At 34.4% G+C, this 21,380-nt stretch overlaps 1 protein-coding gene across 1 annotated transcript in view; it reads left to right on the top strand.

Moving 5' to 3' along the window:
• Positions 1-591: 591 nt before the first annotated feature.
• The window catches only part of LOC100372835 (endoplasmic reticulum aminopeptidase 1-like), a 42,175-nt gene continuing 21,386 nt past the window's right edge, over positions 592-21,380 (top strand). Inside the window, exons 1-4 of the mRNA XM_085494543.1 lie at positions 592-660; positions 4,256-5,172; positions 16,805-17,093; positions 21,177-21,297. Of these exons, the coding sequence (XP_085350669.1) occupies positions 4,466-5,172; positions 16,805-17,093; positions 21,177-21,297 (1,117 nt within the window). The 5' untranslated portion in view covers positions 592-660; positions 4,256-4,465. The remainder of the gene's footprint in view (positions 661-4,255; positions 5,173-16,804; positions 17,094-21,176; positions 21,298-21,380) is intronic.

The raw sequence follows: 21,380 nt of genomic DNA, 5'->3' as shown, positions 1-21,380 counted from the left end.
TCACTTTCTCTTTCACAAAATAATAACTAATAACTAAACTGAAACGAGACAAAATTGGACGTTACGAATTGAAACGAGATAAATTTAATCAAAATAAACTTAAATCAAATAAACTTAAATCCTTAAAATACTTTAATAGAATAGAGCAAAAAAAAAATACAATAAAAAAAATTAAAAAAAAGAAACGATTTACATAGATTTCGTTGCTTACTAAATATTACCTACAATGCAATTACAACTACAATTTAATGATAAAACAAATTAATTACTCCGACCAACTTGTGAAATAATAAATAAAAATGACCGAAAAAACAGTAACTTAAAGCGGGAGGGTTGTCGCCTGCGTACGCGCGAGAATTGAGCCCCAAGCGACGATAACAACACACGTTAAAAACGCAAAGACTCATGGATAGACGCTTGTTTGTAAACAATGACACGCTATGGCCATCTGACGCACGCGCAGGTGACGACTCCCCCGCTTTAATTGGTTAACTGATTTACATAGATTTCCTTTGAAACTAAACATCAACCTACAATAGCTGTGCTCGCTAAATTTAGATCGCTCCGCCGATCTGACGGTATGTATATTAATAAGCAGCATAGGGGGTCACACCAACATACGGGTTATTGATAAATGATGCCAGTGGAACCAGCAGTGAGGTAAGTAGAAATTCAACATATGTTACTCCGCACGTAATATCACCTAATAAGGACCATATTTTCACACGTGATCGTGACGTGTCAAGCAGCAATATCATGCGACGTACCTGTGGTAACCATGGCGATGGTCTTGAGATGAGTATCTTTAATCGTAACAGGGTGTGATTCGATAACGGGTTCTGAAATTTTGACCTGAAAGAGCCATATTTGACGCGTGTGTGATAATACAATCGTTACAGTATATAGTGCTTGCTGACTTTGGCACAGGCTGTTGCGCATAGGGGACAATGCCGGCTTGTTTCAACAATGATCACGGTTGATGCAGAGCGCCCTCACAAGCACACGCAGTGGATTACATCGATCGATCGGTGGGTGGCCACACTGACAATGCTTTTAAACCCTTCGGACATATTTGTTGGTAATTGTTATTTATGAAAATGCATTAGTGACATTTTACTAGTTAAACCGGTATTTTTTCCCGGAAGTCGAAGATACGGCGGTTTCGCATACGAGCGCATGCCGTTTGGGTATAACGTAAACATGCCCGTGTGATAATGTGCTTCTGGGTTATCCAATCGACGTCACAAAAATAAAATTCTCTTCTATCTATGTTCTATCTATATAAGATTACTTTAATTTTGCTTTTGTGTTGTTTTCTCGAATTTAGCTATTTTCATAAGCTCTTCGACCGGCGTGGCGCACAGTGGTGCGCTTCTTAGTAACGTGGAACGTCTTGTGAGGATGATTTTACATTGGACGACTGCAGAAATATCACCAAACTTCCATAATGGTGATATCTGCGTTCACAAGTCTTAGCCAAAATAATGATAATAATAATAACTTTATTACTCAACAATTACCATCTGTGGGTAATGTATGGTAAGAAAAATACAACAATAAAGAGAAAATTACAATAATAATACTATAAAGAAAAAAAATTACAAAAAAAACAAAAACGTTATTTTTTGTATATTGTTTGTTTTAGGTATTTAACTAGTGGAAAACTGTTGTTGCATATGTTTGAAAAATTGTTTATTCTATTCTGTTTATTTATTATGTTACATTCTATAAACAGCAATTTTCGTTCTTTCTTATAGCGCTCACAGTCTAAAATAACATGGATTTCATTTTCCACTTTTTTATCATTACATTTTGTACATATTCTATATTTTTCTTCCATTTTTGGCTTCCTTCTTCGTCCTAATTCGATTTCTAGATTATGGTCACTTATTCTGAATTTTGTTATTCTTCTTCTCATGCTGAAGTCCTTAATTTCCACTAAGTATTTTTCAGTTTTAAATATTGTTTTGAATAAACTGTATGTTCGTAATTTATTTCCCTCATTTTGATTGTTACTACAACTAACTACAATTTATGTTAAATATATACATGTCACAAGGATAAATTTCAGAATCACCGTTAAAAATGGAGGTCAACGACCTTTAGTTAGTTGATTTTAGCTCTTTCCCCCTCCATTCCCCAGAGCACTATATACACCGTCAACTTCTGAAATTGTGGAAGGAGGAATTAACTGTGGAATATAACCCGTGCATATTTATTCAGCGAGATGCCCAATTGTTACGAGTTACGGACATCGAGTTACAGAAATGACCACGCCTATATTTCTGAAACCACGCCCACTTTTGTGAAACCACGCTCAAATTGTAACTCGATGTTCAATTAACAGTTAACCAAACTTCGAGTTACGGGCAACAAATATTTGTTTTGTTTAACTTTTAAATTTTGGAACTCGAAGTTTGATTAACAGTTATTCAAACTTCGAGTTAGTAACACGAATTTTAATTAACACAACTTCGAGTTACGGAACCGTAGATTGTTGTTATTTATCAAAAAATCCACACACCGTCTTTCATTTTTGACCACGCAATAAGCTTACTTGTTTGAACTGTTGGACTTATAGTCACCTGTACAACTTCACAACTTCTTGTCGACGTCTTGCTGGAGCCTAGCAACCGTGATACTTCCTCATCGGCGTCATTCCATATTTTCATCATCTCCAACTTTCTTTCTTTTATCATATAACGATTCATTTTAAATTTAACAACGCACGACTGACACTGACACGGTCGTCCGTGTCACTAGTACAACGTGTGACATTCTCAAATCTCAGATTCTCAAATGTTCACATTAGTCAATTTTTCGCCATTTTCGTTGCAATAATATCAGTAGCATTGGTGCGACATTACAAACGCGCACAGCAACTAAGCCAAAAAGTTGAAGTTCATCGCCAACTTGAAAAGGGACGTTGTTGCTTCCCCGATGAGCTATGGACGACTGTCTTCGAAACGTTCCATTCAGATCGGACTGCGCCCTCTTGAGCCACCCCTGTGCTATCCGCGATTTGTTTTTTAAATGTGCGCATATTTTATTTTTTATGTTATTTTTTTATTTTAGAAAAACGGTAAAATAATATGCACAAAATGCCAATGTTATTTTAGCAGCGGTTTCCATAGACCACAATAAAAATACTCCTCAAAAAAATCTACTAAAAATATCAAAAGGTACCTTCTAAGACACTATTCTCTGGGTCGGACATCCGGGCATTTTCACCGCCTGGCAACCATCGCGGTGAAAACAAAGGCGAATAATTCTCAGAAAACGGTACTTCGGGATGGTTGTTGAGACTCCCCTGAATAGTGTAACAAGATTAGCCCTGCGTGTGTAACATATATAAATTCGGTTGTTCAGGATTACTTCAAAATTGAGTTCCTGTTTTCCCCCCGAATTTTCACCGGCTCTTCGCTCGGCGTACCGCGTTCCTCCGCAGTGGAACGCGTCTTAGCAACGTGGAACGTCTTGTGACGTAGCTCCGCCACGGGAATATATATTTTTTTACCATATGTCAACGAGCAAAATTTGAGATATATCCCGTTGCATAGCCTGACATGTAGGCGTGAGTGGCGCCCTCACCGGCCGAAACAGTTGATGTACAATTTGAAGCCAAGTGAGCAGGGTTTATTTTTGCACCGTGCTTGGTGTTGTTAAGAAATATTAAAAAACACACATATTCTATGACGTAAGGGGGTGATATTAGGACCACTAAATTCAACCAACATGTTTCATTGTGTTGTCGGAAGTTAGCAAAAATTCAATCTGATTGTATTTTGTTCATATTGATGTAACATTGATTGACACCAGAGGTACATTACTTGGGGTTTGCAACGCGCATCGAACTGTATGGTGACATCATGCCAAGATCCCAGTCAATTCTCATCTCGTAGATAGCGAGACTGATGCTACGACCTTCTGGCATGACATAGGCGGTTTGTAATAAAACAATAAAACATGTATTACCACATTCATAATGAAAAAATGTAATACATCGAAAATATACAGAAAATATAGTTATCGTAATCCGTCATATCGTAAGCAGCTATTTTGATCCACCTGGACATCCCAGTATCCTAGTTATCTCGGGCATGCGCATTCGCATTTTTCTGAGGTGGTACGCTTATGCGAGAGCGAGATTGCAATGGGATCTTGGTATAATGTCACCGTCGCTGCAAACCCCAAGTAATGTACTGTTGTTGTCGATAAAAGTTGGCCCGTATATTATCATTTTTTTTATTTTCAGGGTTACAGAGAAACGAGATCCGATTTTTACGTTTTTCGCTATAAATCAAATGATGTCCAAAATCCCCGGGAAACACTATTGACTACCGTCCAATGAACTCCAGCCAATCTAACCAATTTGAACTCTGACCTCGACGTTTTAACATTTGAAACTGACTGTGTGCGTTGATTGGTCGAATCTGACCTTCGAACCCCTACGCTATCAATATTCATGAGGGGGACACGTATAATGGCGGACAGGGCGTACCGCAAAATAACACAGGATCTCGCAGACCCCAGAGACTTCCCGGCGGGCTCTTCTGACAGCGAACTAGAGATATTTCACGATCTCGACATGGAAGAAGACGGAGGGAGAGATCGTATGCCAAGAGGGGGAGGGAAGTACGAAATGATGGAGGACTCGGCTCCACCGCCAAAATCAGTTTCCAAAATAACAGCTGTCATAATAGTATCATGTGTGGTTCTGGCGATTATTATTATCGCGATCGTCGTCGCTGTCTACGTTCCGAGCGGGGTTCCGTATACCTCGATTCGACTACCTCTCAACGTAATACCACAGACATACGATATTTTTTTGCATCCAAACTTAACGACCGAAGAGTTCGCAGGAACTGTCACAATCCAGTTAAAAGTTGTCCAAGAAACATCGTCAGTTATCGTACACATGAAAGACTTGAAGTTTACTAGGACACCTGAAATCACGCCCGTTGTTTCAAAACGAGACACGGTTACGCAAGATATCAGAGTAAAGGACACGGCACCGATAAACGACTTGGAGATGATGTACCTCGAGCTGTCCCAGGAACTGCAAGTCGGTATGTTGTATAACTTGAAGATGAGCTTCAGCGGTCAGCTGAATTCGGAAGGACTCGACGGTTTTTATAAAAGCGTCTACAAGGCGGCAAATGGCGAGGAAAGGTATGTGATATTGTTTCAGTCGTTTTTTGTTTGTTTACTTTGTTGTTTACCGTATCGCTGTTGTTGTTTACGTAAACAGAACAAATAGTATTAAAATCACGTCGTTGTTATGTGTGTATGTTATTGGGTAGATTCGCAGTCTATAAAAGGAATGTTGTTCAAATAATTTACAACTTTTGAAACATATTGCTTCGCTATTGCAATAGAAATATGAAATTATTTATTTATTCATACATACATAACATTCCCTGGAGGAGATGAAAAGGGCTATATATCAGATATTGGTATTAATAGTAAAAGAAAATAAACAACTGTAAAATACTTTATTTTAGCTGGAATTAATTTTCGCTGAAAAGACTTTTTTTGCGTTTTGTATGGAATTTATTATCACTGATTTTTGACGAGTTGAATGTAAAATATAGGAAAAAAGGTAAATTCGCTGGATTATATTTTCACTCAATCAATACCTCAGCTAAAACAGCGAAAATGAATTCCTAGCGAAAATAAAGAATTTTACAATACATGAAAAAAAAAATACATCAATCAAATTTATTAGAAATAAAAAAATATTGAAACTATAAATGCATAGTATATACTAAAATTTATCTAAAGAAAAAGTAAAAAAAAATATAATTTGTATACAAGGTATGTGTTACTGGCTTAGTTTATGTAGGTGCTGCTGTCTTGTATTAAAACAGTTTTTTAAATATTGCGCTAAAGCAATTGATATTTTCTCGTCACTGAGTAATGATATAAATTTATTTTCATTACTAAGTTTCTCAAAATTTGGTATACATTTATTAGCTACAGTGTAAAGTTTTAACCTTATTTCATTGTAACGAGTACAATTTAAGACAAAATGTTGTTCATCTTTAACATGGTCATAAATACTTTGCTATGTGGTGAACGGTTATTTAAAATAGCGATATCGTGCATGGAAGATGAGTTACAGACCCCCCCCCCTCAAAGTGCCTGTCTAAAATTAAAATTGAAATAAAATTCACTAGTCTGTAGTCACAGACTCTCAGAAAACTGTACTTCGGGATAGTTGTCGAGACTCCCCTGAACGGTGAAACAAGATTACCCCTGCGTGTGCAACATATATAAATTTGGCTGCTCAGGATTGTCTCGTAGTTGAGCTTGTGCTGTTTCCTCGACTACAGCTATTTTCACCGACTCTTCTACCGCCGTTCCACAGCAGCTCGCACATGGCCAATGGAAAAACATGGTACATTGGTACATGTCTTAGCAACGTAGAACATTCTGTGACGTAGTCCCGCACTCAAGAATAGTCTGAGATAAAAGACAATATGATGAAAAAGGGTTTTACTGATGCATGTCATTTGTGTGTGTTTCATTTGGTACAGTGGTGTATGTCTTACCAACGAAGAACGTTCTGTGACGTATCTGCGTCCCCATGAATTGTACGTCATTTCGATACTCTACACTGTAGACCAAATCAGATCATGATGTACCGTAAACTTAAAATATATTGCATTTGCAGAACACACTACAATTTTTGTTAGATGAAAAATTGTGCTCTAGATTTTTATTATTCCTTCAAACTCAACTCAGATTTGTGCAACAAAAACAGCGTTTTCATGTCATTATAAATATACAATATCAAACTACAATAGTAAAATAAATTGAAACAAAATTAAATAAATTATAAATTAATGCGAGTGGGTCGTCACCTGCGTACTTGCAGGAATTGAGTCCCAAGCGACGATGACAATACACGCTAAAAACACAAAGGCTCATGGGTAGACGCTTGTTTGTAAACAATGACACGCTATGTCCATCTAACGCACGCGCAGGTGACGACTCTCCCGCTTTAAAATAAAATATATGTATAATAAGCCAGTCATATGCACTGTTCCCTTAAATTTATTTAAATCTTGAAAATACTTTGAAAATTTGCCCATTTACCCCTTGAAATGTTTTTTCTGCATACAGAAATGCATGGAAAGTTTCTCAAAAGACAAAATTTTACTGAGAAACTACAATTGAATCTGAGAAAATTGAGCGAAAATAAGGCTTAGAGGGAACACTGGTCATATGAGTTAGACTTTGTTTGATGCATTTATAATGTCTGCCCCGTAGTGTATCAGATGTTTGTGTAATTAATACTCACTTTGAATTAAGCAAACTTAATCATTTTTATTTCTGTTATTCAGTAAGCAGTTAGTCAGATTAACCCATCATCTGATGACCACCCCGTTATACACCAGTAGTTTTGGCTATCGAGAATTACCAGAATCTGTCTGATTAATATGTTTAATCTTTTACAAAGTAAATTTAAATGTATGCAGTTGATTTAAACCCAATTTTTTTTCTGAGGCGAAATTGACAGCATCCACTATAATAAACAAATATTTTTTAAATCATATGAAGATATGAAAACTATAAATATAAACGACGATGTAGCGTCTATATTATCAATCTCAATAAACTGTCAACATTTTTCTATGTGCTTCGAAAAATTGCTTGGATATGTCAAATGTACTGGTACTGTATTCTACGTTTAATTTTCGTACATTCATTATGTCATTCAAATGGTTTCCATGGTGATCATTGTATCCCTCAGTTTATTTCTCCTCAATTTCAAAGCAACAGAATAAATAGCATATTTATTTAGGTAACCCGCTCTTTCCCGAAAATATCAGATTAAAGCCTTTCTTGGTGCATACTGAAAATACTATAAAGGACGTTGAGCACGGCACCGAATCATGTTCCAAATTTTTCATCATAGAAATTTTACTAGGGTCCTAAATACATACACAATCATCAAAAATTAATTAAACAGTCATTGTGCAGTATGTGTTAAAATGTTGTGTAAAAGTTCACATGCATTGTGTATGTTGCATGGGACCCACAGCACACATGATGTGGTGCGAGAATTATAGAACAATCAATATTGAACAACATTTTCTCTGCTAAAAATGTTGTGATTTTCTGTGACTTATGGTTCTCAATATCAACATTGTTGCTTCATTTTGCAATTTTTTGTATACCATGAATTGTTTTTGATTTAATTTTTGTCCAAAATAACAAGGTAATTTATTTATTTTGTCTATTTTCACTGGTCAAAATAAAAATCAATAATTTAAAAAAAACAAAAAAACAAGTCTGGACAAATTCTGGTTGATAGTGATTCTCAGGAACTGACTGTTTACTCAGTACTCTGCAATAGTAATCAGTCCGCCCTACATGTACCTTCCTAAAAAGTAGTATCCCGGTATTCTAAACACTAATTTAAATAAAAAAAAAAATGTCAGACGAGACAGCTGCAACTTTAATGGCTTAGTACAAAAATAAATGAAAAAAAATTGATTTATTGTTTTTCAAAATTCCAATAAATACAGGGAATCAAAAATATAAAAAAAGTAACAAAATGATAAATACAATAAAATATACAATGTTAATTTTATTGTCCTGTATTATTAAAGACAACTTTATTGTTCTGTATCAAAAGCCATTGATTTTAATGGCTTTTGATCAACAAGTTAAAATGTCATGGAATTATGTTTAAAAAAACTATTTTTGTATAAAAGTGACAAAACATTACTGACATTTTTTGTTGCTGTAGAATTTCATTGTGATTGTGTTGGTATCACCATATGGTATTGGTCATTGTATTTGTTGCCATACAAACAGTTACAATGATCTTTTTTTGTTTTATTTGAACTTCAATGAAAATTTGGGTGAATTCGTACCATCAGGTACTTCACATGGTATTTAAGCTGATTTAATTTCGGGAGATAAATTTCAGTGAAAATCGCATTATTTTGTGAATTCTGTGATTTTTTTTTTCTGATAACATGGAGTGTCAGCAACTTTCAACAAAATTTGTCAAAATTTCACAAAATCCAAAATTCTTACCAGTGAAATGTGAAAAGCAGTCACTGAACCCTATAAGACCTTAAATCTTCTCGAACACCAAAAGTTAACTGTTGTCACCTTTCTCAAAATAATTCCACATAATTTTTTTTATATTTTTGACAAAATTTTGATAAATACTTGTAGTTAATGGGAAATTATGTCTATTTAGTCAAAAGTTTACAAAAAAATATTTTAGAAAAATGCACAAAATGTGATGCAGAAATTTTTGGCGTGAAAAATTAAATCTTCTTGAACACCAAAATCATCTTTTGTCACCTTTCGAAAAATAATTCCACATACATTTTTTTATATTTTTTACAAAATTTTGATAAATACTTGTAGTTAATGTGAAATTATGTCCAATTGGTTCAAAAGTTACAAAAAATAATTCACAAAACTTAGCACACTATTTTGACAGGAAAAATTCAAGTCAACTTTTGTTAATTTTCACAAAATAATTTTTTTTCAAAAATGTTGATCAATACTTGTAGTTAATTAATATTATGTCCATTTGGAGAAAAGTTCACAAAACGTAGCACAGCAATTTTGGCAGGAAAAATTAAACCTTTTGTCTCTTTTCACAAAATAATTTTTTTTAAATATTATTTTTTTCGAAAAATGATGATCGGTACTTGTAGTTAAATAGAAAATTATGCCCATTTTGTCCAAGCAATTCTAAGAAAAATGTACAAAACGTAGCACAGACATTTGGGCAGGAAAATTATGGTATTCAAAGGTTCAACCAACCGATCTCGCAATAATTTAAAAAATTTTTAAAAATGTTTACAATAAAATATTGTGATACATGATATTGAAAGTTGAGTTTTAAAAGAAACAAATTTTGAAAAAAAAAAATTCCCTTACTTTATTTCTTTTAAAAATTATTTGAATCCTTTTCCCCCCCAAAAAAATGAATGTAAATTATTAGTTGTATTTTGCTTGTAATAACATGCTGTTCATTTTGCAAACAGCTTGGGTACTACAAATATCTTTTGTATTCAGTGTTTTTCAACGAAATAATAACCGCTTTCAAAGTGTTCGTACATTTAACTATCACTATAATAGCACTCACAGGTGTGAATGTGCTAATGCGTATTTATAATCACGCTCATTTCTGCTCATTTCCTGGTTCGTGGAACAAAGCTAATCTGATTAAAATAAGTCCTTGGATTTCATTTTTTTTTTTAAATATAATTTCGTTTTTTTCTTATTTTTTTAAATTTATTACACTCTGCTTTCAACATGTTCGTGCATTTAACTACTGTTTTACTACAATGGTACTTACGTGAATGTACGAACACATATTTATAATTAAAGCCATTGACGATCATGATGAAGTGCATGCGGTGCTGACATAACAAATATACAATTTGGGGAATGGTTTCAAAGGGGGTGCAAATATAAGATGGAATGGCCTAACTAAGAATCAATAATAATATAAATATTGAAAACATGTGTGCAATAATTACATAAATTCATGAATAGCACTTAATGCTGTCTGACACAAGTGCATTATGGGTAAATTTAATTCCAAATATGGCAACAGGTGGCGAGATGCATTCTGTGAGATACATGTAATCTGTGTTGTTTACTTCATGGCATGTTTTGGTGAAGTACATTGTCAAATAAAATACAAACAATGTAAACCACTGTTACTGTTAATTAATGAGGTGCATTTTTATTCGTAACTGTGTAATTGAACGAATTAATTTTTAATTAGTTTCATTTAAGCAAAAGCTTGAGATGAATTAATGAATATGTATTTATTCCGATTCTGTAGAAATACTGTAAAACACTTTGAAATAGCTACACACCATTTTAGCGAACTTGACTTAATGCATGAATTAACTGAATCTTAATTTAGCTATAGTGCAAATAATCTTACTGTGAGAATACTGTAAAACATGTTGAAAAAGTGACATGCAATTTTAGCAAATTGTGGTAAAATGACATAATAGCGAAATGTTGATTTAGCGAATCTCTCTTGTCATTGTTGATTTCTTTGTTTTGTGGCCATTTTTAACTGATAATTAAGTCATTAGTGACATTTTGAATTAGCAAATCAGTTCTCTCGCTAAATTAGCTAAAATAACATGCTAGCTAAAAAGATATGTTTTACAGTAATCAAAGATTCACATATATTAAATGCAATCCACCTGAATTCACATATTGTACTATTGAGCGTATTAGCGAGCTTAAATGCAATGCATCATGGGAGAGACATCGTTTCAAATTGAATTGAAAACTTTAAACATCTACTGTAAAATGACTAATTTTCACTGGGTTTAAATTTCACTGATTTGCCATTTCAGGCATATTCAGTGGGTTTTAAATTCACGGTTTCGTCATTTAGATAATGTGTTCGATGCATGCTAAATTTTACATATTCACTGTGTTTTAATTTAGCGCATGTTTCCAGTCAGCGAAATAAACAAAATTAAAATCTGGTGAATAATTACCCCCTTTACAGTATTTAAATTTTTTTTTCAAATATGGGCTGGGTGATAATTCAGAACAGAAAACAATAAAAGGCTTGCTCAAAGTGAACTCAGTTTGCTTTCAAAACTGCCACATATCTAAGCTAAGCAGAGTTATCTTTCTAAATATGTAACATACAGTACGCTCTAAGTGTAACTTAACATTTAGTTGTGGATTAAGTCTATTGTGTCTTCTACTAATGCTGCAAGTGGTGTGTGCCTATGATGAGGGCGCTATTTACACCAGATAAAATGAGCTGTTTTCTCAGGGGCAGAGCTACATCACAGAACGTTCCACGTTGTTAAGACGTGCACCACTGTACCACATATTTCTACGGGCTCTGCGCGAGCTGCTGTGGAACGCCGGACGAATAGCCGGTGAAAAAGGCTGAAGTCGAGTAAACAGCACAAACTCAACTTTGAAGTAATCCTGAACAACCAAATTTATATATGTTGCACATGTAATCTTGTTACACTGTTCAGGAGAGTCTCAACAACTATTCCAAAGTAAAGTTTTCTGGGAGTTTTTCGGCCTTTTCACGGTGATGGTTGCCAGGCAGTGAAAATACCCGGATGTCCGCCCCGAGATTAGGAGTACCACAGCAGCAATCACTCACAACACCATGTACCAAGTGCATCACATACAAAGAACAATGCAGTGTTGATAAATACTATAAACAGAACTGGCTTACAAGCCATGTACGCGGATCATAACAATATCTTGAATTATATTGAAGCATTTGTTAACAGGTAACCCAAGTCTAACTATTTCAGCTGTTCAGAAATATTAATGCACTAACCTTATTAACCTAACAGGTAACCCAAGTCTAACTATTTCAGCTGTTCAGAAATATTAATGCATTAACCTTATTAACCTAACAGGTAACCCAAGTCTAACTATTTCAGCTGTTCAGAAATATTAATGCACTAACCTTATTAACCTAACAGGTAACCCAAGTCTAACTATTTCAGCTGTTCAGAAATATTAATGCACTAACCTTATTAACCTAACAGGTAACCCAAGTCTAACTATTTCAGCTGTTCAGAAATATTAATGCACTAACCTTATTAACCTAACAGGTAACCCAAGTCTAACTATTTCAGCTGTTCAGAAATATTAATGCACTAACCTTATTAACCTAACAGGTAACCCAAGTCTAACTATTTCAGCTGTTCAGAAATATTAATGCACTAACCTTATTAACCTAACAGGTAACCCAAGTCTAACTATTTCAGCTGTTCAGAAATATTAATGCACTAACCTTAAGGGCTCATACCACTAATTGAATTTCCATAGACGACAATGTTAACATATGACGAGATTGCTATATGAAAATGACGAAGAAAGTTGAAAATATGGCTCAAAAATGGGAAATCAACATGCCAGTAATCAACCATATGAAAAAAACTAACATGTTGGCCAGCTCAAACTCTTGCAAATCTCAGGTAAACAAGACACACCTACTGTATTTGGATTGCACCAAGAGAAATCACTGGAAAAACACCAAGATTAGAACATCCATTAACACACAGAATAAACCCACAGGTACACAGCCGCTAAGTAGTAAACAAAAGACCACATGTTGGTCTCACCTCTGACCCAGGTGATTACGCCCTCAAACAGGGAGCACCTGAGAAAAATAATATTTAAAAAATTTCATTGGTTCTTGCTGGGCATTTAAATTGAGCAGCCATTGGTTAATTAGTGGCATGAGACCTTCACAGGTATTGGATAAAGAGACATTGATTGGCGGCCATTTTGAATTTATAATGAAGCCATTAGCAACATCCTAAATTAGTGAATTTGTTCTCTCGCTAAATTCGTTTTACAGTAGTTTGTCAGTTGTTACCGTAACAACTGACAAACTACTGTAAAACGAATTTAGCGAGAGAACAAATTCACTAATTTAGGATGTTGCTAATGACTTCATTATAAATTCAAAATGGCCGCCAATCAATGTCTCTTTATCCACACACACACGCTTTCTAATCACAGAAAACGTAATAATTTGGAGTGCTTCCTTATTACATTTGACAGTTTTTCTTTGAGAGATTCGCTAAATCAACATTTCGCTATTATGTTATTTTACCACAATTCGCTAAAATAGTATGTTGCTTTTTCACCATGTTTTATAGTATTTTAGCTGTCCATGAATATTAATGCACTAATCTTATTAACCTAACAGGTAACAACCGACTAACTATTTTAGCTGTTCAGAAATATTAATGCACTAACCTTATTAATTACAAAAAGCATTATTCACTGAAGTTTTGACAAAGTTAGAATTATTAATTCGATGATACTCGCTTTGAGAATTGCATGTACATTTTATTATGAAAATACAAGGATGGATCAGTGATAATATCAATTTGGATTTTTTACTAAAAATGGAACATGAGGGAGTTTGGTTTTTTGAAATTTGATTTTATCCAAGGAACTTTATTTCCTCGCAGAAACACAGATGAGTCGTGATACCATGAATCAACACATAGTGAAGCGTCATAATGGAATTATTTTGTAATTAATAACTTAATAATCTTGATAATGTCTAAAATTATCTGTACATATCCTGAAATGAGATTTTTTTTATTTCCGTACATTTCCATATTATCTGAATAACTACCGTACTTGTCTGCGTTAGCATCCAGGGTACTCAGCTCTGAAAATCATGTATTTTAAGGGGAGTGCTTAGCTGAGCATCCCCCTCTCGAAAACATATGAAATAGCAATTTTAGTTCACTACGTACTGGTTTCAACAAAATATTACGTCTTAGGAATAAATTCAATCACCGTACTGCCTTGAAATTAGTTGCGTCATCATTAATAGTCACAAAAGATATGCCCGTTGTATGTGAATATTAATTGCGTACTACAATGTACCAGAATTTATGATGTTGAAATTATTAGAATCATCAGACAATGACCAAATACCAGGTTTTATGACCAAACTGTAATATTTGGACATTTTGGAGAAGTTGGGTGCTTAGCTGAATGTGAACCTGAAAAAAATATGCCCCAAAAGTGGTGGGTGGGAGTGTCGGGTAAAGCTTAGTGCAGTTGGAAACATGATTCCTGCACATTTTCATAGTGTAAATACCACCGCTTTTGGGAATATGTAAAATTTAAAAATGCTAACATCGATAATTGTCGTTATTTTACTAAGTACATGCTTCTATCAGAGATATGAAAATAAAATCGATATGTTAACTTGTTTCCAGGGAAACAATGATTTAACTATTTTCCTGTAGTGTTACTTTAGCGGCCATTTTGAGTTGGAAAATTTACATATTGTGAACTGAGATTCATAGTTCAAAGTTCAAACACTAGTTTGGATGGCTACACTTTTTTTTTACAGGATTTAAAATGGTCTATCACAGAAAATAATTTAGCAAAGTTTTAAGAAATTCCTGTTCCAAAAATTTAGGCTTATGGTAGTTTGTTACATGTATCTAAGTAAAATATACGACTTGTATTCTTGTATTGGATAATTATGATGTATGCTTTGTTATTAAGGTTGATTTATTTTTTGTGTTTTTGTAGTTTTGTGCTCAAGTAACCTGTCATTTTCAGCGCTGAAAACTATAATTATATTAATATTGCTACTGTAAAACGACTAATTTTCAGTGAGTTTAAATTTCACTGATTTACCATTTCAGACATATTCAGTGGGTTTTAAATTCACGGTTTCGTCATTTAGATAATGTATTCCATGCTAAATTTTACATATTCCCTGGGTTTTAATTTAGCGCATTTTCAAGTCAGCGAAATAAGCAAAATTAAAACCCAATGAATAATTAATCCTTTTACAGTATTTATTCATTTTGTGTGAAATCTACAATAACTGAATGTGCAGATCTCTTTGGTGACCAGTATGCACACAGAAATATGTGCTCTTTTTTTTATGTAAAAAAGAGCATTAATTTTATCTGCATTCTGTGTGATGAATGAGAGTGGGTTCTGTTGCGCACAAATTAGCAGATGGAAAACTGCAGAAATTGCCAAATTAAGTGTTCTCAGCAGGAATTAAATACGTGGGTGGAATTGGTCCATCAGTTTAGAAAGTATGAGCAAATTACACATCTATGTGAAACTAATGACAGAAATGATGTATTTTGCTCCCCTTATAGTGGAGACAGTACTCAAATGTTTATTATGTTTGAATTTTCATTCTACACCTTTTGTCACTTGGATTTTATTTTATTTTTGTGTGACAATTTATCTCATGAGAGAAAAAAAACTTCGGACAAAAAAATTAAACAGTGAGGCAAATTTGATGACCGTATGGACTTAAGTAGATGTGTACATGAAATATGGTTGCGGACACATTGCTTCATTGTTCCGAGTTAAAACAAATTCCTAATTGCCTAGTGCTCGATTACTTGCTTCTCTAGCCTTTTCACCACCAGTTCCCTCTTTTCGTCACAAATTCACAAAATAGTCCTGTTTATAGTCTGCACTTTCCTTCAGAAGATTGAATAAAAAATAGCCACATTTTTTTTGTGTGAAAACTGAAAATTGACTCAAATTTTGTCTGTTGGCTCCAAAATTAGGGTTATTTTCTAGAAATATTGAAAAATATTAGAAAAATGTGCAGAAAAATTTTGGCGAGAAAGTCTGGTGTTGAAAAGGCTAGAGTCCCTTGTAATTTTCATGTACAAATACAATGTATCTCATAAATTAGGTTTGTAACCACCAGCTTTGTTTTCACATATAACCGTGTATAACAAAGAGCAAACTATTCACTAAATATAAAATATTCACTCAACTATCTAAAAGTGGTCACTATAGACAGGTGGTCTTTATACACAGGTTGCTGATATGTTATGCCTTGGGACTGTCTGAAAGTGGTCACTATAAACAGGTTGTCTTTATTTCCAGGTTGCTCATACGTTATGCCCTGAGACTGTCTAAAAGTGGTCACTATAGGCAGGTGGTCTTTATACACAGGTTGCCCATATATTTTATGCCTTGGGACTTTGTAAAAGTGGTCACTATAGACAGATGGTCTTTATACACAGGTTGCTGATATGTTATGCCCTGAGACTGTCTAAAAGTGGTCACTATAGAGGCAGGTGGTCTTTATACACAGGTTGCCCATATATTTTATGCCTTGGGACTTTGTAAAAGTGGTCACTATAGACAGATGGTCTTTATACACAGGTTGCTCATATGTTATGATTTGGGACTGTCTAAAAGTGGTCTCTATAGACAGGTGGTCTTTATATAAAGGCCTTCACTAACATAGATTTTACCGTATTTTTATTTTTTGCAGAGTTATAGCGACAACTCATTTTGAACCGACTGCAGCTCGTAAAGCCTTCCCATGTCTGGATGAACCTGAGTTGAAAGCCAACTTTACCATGAAGATAGTACGAGACAAGATGCATAAAGCGCTGTTCAACATGCCATTGGTGGAACCACCGTTGGTCGCATCCACTAACTACGGGGACAATCTCATGCAGGATAATTTTCAGACGACCGTTAAGATGAGTTCGTATCTGGTCGCTTTCATCGTTTGCGATTTTGATTTCAGAAGTAATACGACAACGACTGGTAAAGAGGTATACAAATTTTATCAGGATTTGTCCAATAGTTGAAATTAATTAGTAATGTCGCATAACGTGGTGGACCAAAATGAGATCATTAATCGTTAATCGTTAAAGCTAAATGCGCATATTATCAGTACCATATATGAACGTCAAGATTTCAAATATTCCCATGATGCATTGCATGATGCTGCCCTAGTAATGCTATATAAAAGAGAAGGTGTAGGAAACATATTTTGCTAGATTCCAGATAAAAACCGTGCTCTTTGTTTACCGTGTGTACATTTAATTAGTACATGTAGCAAGAATGCTTCACACCCCCGCCAATCAACGTTATAGGGTGCCTGTCATCGCACCGCGCCCTGTTCGATATGGGACTCGTAGCAACATACACAACATGTGTAATATACATCGTTTGTTTACATGAAATTAGGACACGCGCTGCGCGACGACCACCGCTTATTAATATATTGATCATGTATTGATTGATGTATTGAGCAATTCTGCAATTCCTAGTGAGAAAACTGTTTTCTTATATGGTCTGAGATGAACACAAATCAGTTATTTCAAAGGCTCATTAATTTGCTCTAGAATTTCGTAATTCATGCGTCTTCATCAATTCTCGTGAGATATCACACCATTTGCGAACCCTTATTTTCTAAATCCTTGTAATCGTCAAGTACTTCAGCGACCATTGATTATTAATGCTTTAATATAACTATCATAAACTCTTGGTTGGGGCGGGGGGGGGGGGGGGGGCTGGGCTGGTAGTTCGGCGGTAGGGGGTCAAAATTGATTTCAATCACTGTGCACAAAAGTTTAACTCTTTTTTTTTTTTTTCGTGATTTGCTCCATTACACAAACATAATTCTGTGAATTGTTTCCGTTTCAATACAAGAAATTTTTGTGATTGAGTAATTATGGATTATTATAATTATAATTATCAATATTTCATGATAGTCACAGACACAGCTACAAACTTTTGCGATTCTCCTCAACTCGCCAAATTCAGGAGATCTTGAGAAATGAGAGCATTTTGCAGCAGTAAATCAGAAATCTGTATTATGAACTCATAATATGTCACATTGACAAATTTAAGGCAAGCGTTCCTGCATATATTATTTATCGAAAGGCTCAAAATTAAATGAGCTGAATCCTATAGGAACCACGTACGCTAAACTAAAATCTGTCGGTAGCGTTCATGTCCGACAGAGTGGGTTGACATTTCATGACTTCACACCAGAAATTCCGTAACCCCATTTAAAATTTCGCCGACCTCGGAGTAATCTGTGCTATCAATTACCAGAACCTGTCGATATTCAAGGGTGATCCATCACAATGTCATGTGACCGAAGTCATGTGACTGCCATAGTCTATTTCCCTGCTGTTTTTGAAATGTACACCTGAGTGTGGTACAGTGAGTGGCAAGGACCAGGAAGGTCATGCATGATGCAATCTTTGTATTAAACTGATAAATTTACGGTCGGCCAACGCTAAATACGATCAATTTTATAATCGTCATGTTCAGTTATTTTACATTACGTTCTAATACCTTTCTAATGCTACTGTTAAAATCGCTTTGCCAATTTTCAATTTGGTGAAACATGTTTAAATAGCTACATGCCATTTTAGCGAATTTGACTCCATACATGAATTAACTGAATCTTAATTTAGCTAAAGTGTCAATAATCTCATTGTGAGAATATACTTTATTTTAAATTAGCGACACCTTGAATTAGCAAAATTACAGATTAGCTAAATTAGCTAAAATAAAATGCTAGCTAAAAAGACATGTTTTACAGTATACATTATCAGTGTGTTCTCTCTGTTCATATACTGTAAAATTACTAATTTTCACTGGGTTTAAATTTCACTGATTTAGCATTTCAGGCATATTCAGTGGATTTTAAATTCACGGTTTCGTCATTTGGATAATGTGTTCTATGCTAAATTTTATATATTCACTGTGTTTTAATTTAGCGCATTTTTCCAGTCAGCGAAATAAGCTAAATTAAAACCCAGTGAATAATTACCCCCTTTACAGTATATCATTGGGAAAGGATAATTTGTTCAAAACGTCTGGGTTTCCAGAACTGAACTGAAGGGGTGTGAAGTTTTTTGAGATCCATGGATTTATAGAGATAGTAAGATAACACTAGGAACCCATATCCGGAAATCTGAAGATAATAAATTATATAGACCGACGACGACACCAACGTTAATCAAAATTTAATCATTCGACAATTCATCATCAGTTTGGGTAATGTGATACATGGAAAGATTGCACAATTTTTGTTTCTATGGAAACAAGATGCATATCCCTCAATTGTCATTAAAACAGTAATGTGGATAATTATTTTTAATTATATATAATTAATTTTAAAACAGGAAGTATTGTAGGAAATTTATTCTGCATTGGGCTTAATTAGTTTTAGTTTTGTTTCGCTGGTAGTTAAATGTGTTAAATTAAACATGAGGAGTATGTAAATTTAACAACTGTATTTTTCATGAATTATTGAACATAAAATCCATGAATATTCATGCAACATCGATGGGTGGTAGTGGACCTGCACTGACCCTTCAAAAATCTTAATTTTCTGAGTTGAGGTCACAGGTCGTGGTCGACTACAACATCTTCACCACACAAAGAACAGAATTACCCTGCATTTTGGCCTTAACCTTTCCCCAATCAGTTCCCTCTTTTCATCACAAATTCACAAAATAGACCCATTTATAGTCGGCACTTTCCTTTAGAAGATTGGGACAAAAATAGCAAAATTTTTTAAGTAAAAGCAAAAAATTGACTTAAATTTCATCTGTTGATTCCAAAATTAGGGTTCATTTTCAGAAATATTGAAAAATATTAGAAAAAGTCTGGTGGTGAAAATGAATAAGTACACATGAACTTGGGGGGGGCAGACACTGAGTTGATTCGCAGGAAAATACTGTAGAATACTTTTTTTTTGCTTGAAATTTATTTTCGCTGAAAGGATGATTCCTTGAAAATAAAATCCAGCAAATATACTTTTTTTCCTGTATTTCACATTCAACTCATCAAAAATCAGTGAAAATAAATTCCATACAAAACACCCAAAATGCCTTTTCAGCGAAAATTAATTCCAGCTAAAATAAAGTATTTCACAGTAACTTTTATTTAAAATCAAGGCAACTGTCATATTATGTGCATACATATGTGAATAAACAGATAAACAATAAAACCTTGATAAAACAATAAAATAAAACAAATATCCCACATTTTGTATCAAGAAAATAGTTTGGTTATTCCATGCAGCAGATGTGTTCTTTGCATTTTTCATAAAACGCTGTGACGATAATACTAGATGAACATGATGAACTTCAAGAACGTCAAGATTTCAAATATTCCCATGATGCATTGCATGATGCTGCCCTAGTAATGCTATATAAAAGAGAAGGTGTAGGAAACATATTTTGCTAGATTCCAGATAAAAACCGTGCTCTTTGTTTACCGTGTGTACATTTAATTAGTACATGTAGCAAGAATGCTTCACACTCCCGCCAATCAACGTTATAGGGTGCCTGTCATCGCACCGCGCCCTGTTCGATATGGGACTCGTAGCAACATACACAACATGTGTAATATACATCGTTTGTTTACATGAAATTAGGACACGCGACGACCACCGCTTATTAATATATTGATCATGTATTGATTGATGTATTGAGCAATTCTGCAATTCCTAGTGAGAAGACTGTTTTCTTATAAAGCGATATTATTGTACGACTTTATTATATGTACAATTAACACAAAAAAAAAACAGGAAAATATTATAAATTAATCTAATAATTATATGTTTATAACTGCAGAGATATTGTTGAAGACCAGAAGGCTATAAAACTTGACTTTGTCCTTTAAATAGTGTTCCATTCAACCAAATACATGTAACCATGTTTACACTGATTTTTTTTCTCAGCATGATATAGGCGACCATTTTTATCTTGGCGGCCATTTTCATCTTGGCGGCCATTTTTATCTTAGCAGCCATTTTCACCAACAAGTAAAGTCTAGTGTATAATTCATATTTCATATCATATCTTGTTTTTTGTTTTTTTCATCAGGTTCGTGTTTATGCTCCATCAGACACCATAGATGAAGTGGAAGTGGCATTATCGGCCGGTACCAAAATATTGGAATATTACGAGGAGTATTTCAGTGTACCATACCCACTTCCCAAACAAGGTAGGTTTAGGGGGAAAAGAGGGTTTTCTTTTCTTGTCTCAAGAAAAAAGGAAAGATAAAGCAGCAATTCTGTATTAATTTTA

This window comes from Saccoglossus kowalevskii, chromosome 20 (genome assembly GCF_978046115.1).
Source record: "Saccoglossus kowalevskii chromosome 20, keSacKowa6.1, whole genome shotgun sequence".
In the NCBI taxonomy this organism is placed as follows: Eukaryota; Metazoa; Hemichordata; class Enteropneusta; family Harrimaniidae; genus Saccoglossus; species Saccoglossus kowalevskii.
Note: the sequence above shows the minus strand (reverse complement) of the source record. Positions and strands in the feature narration are given on the sequence as shown.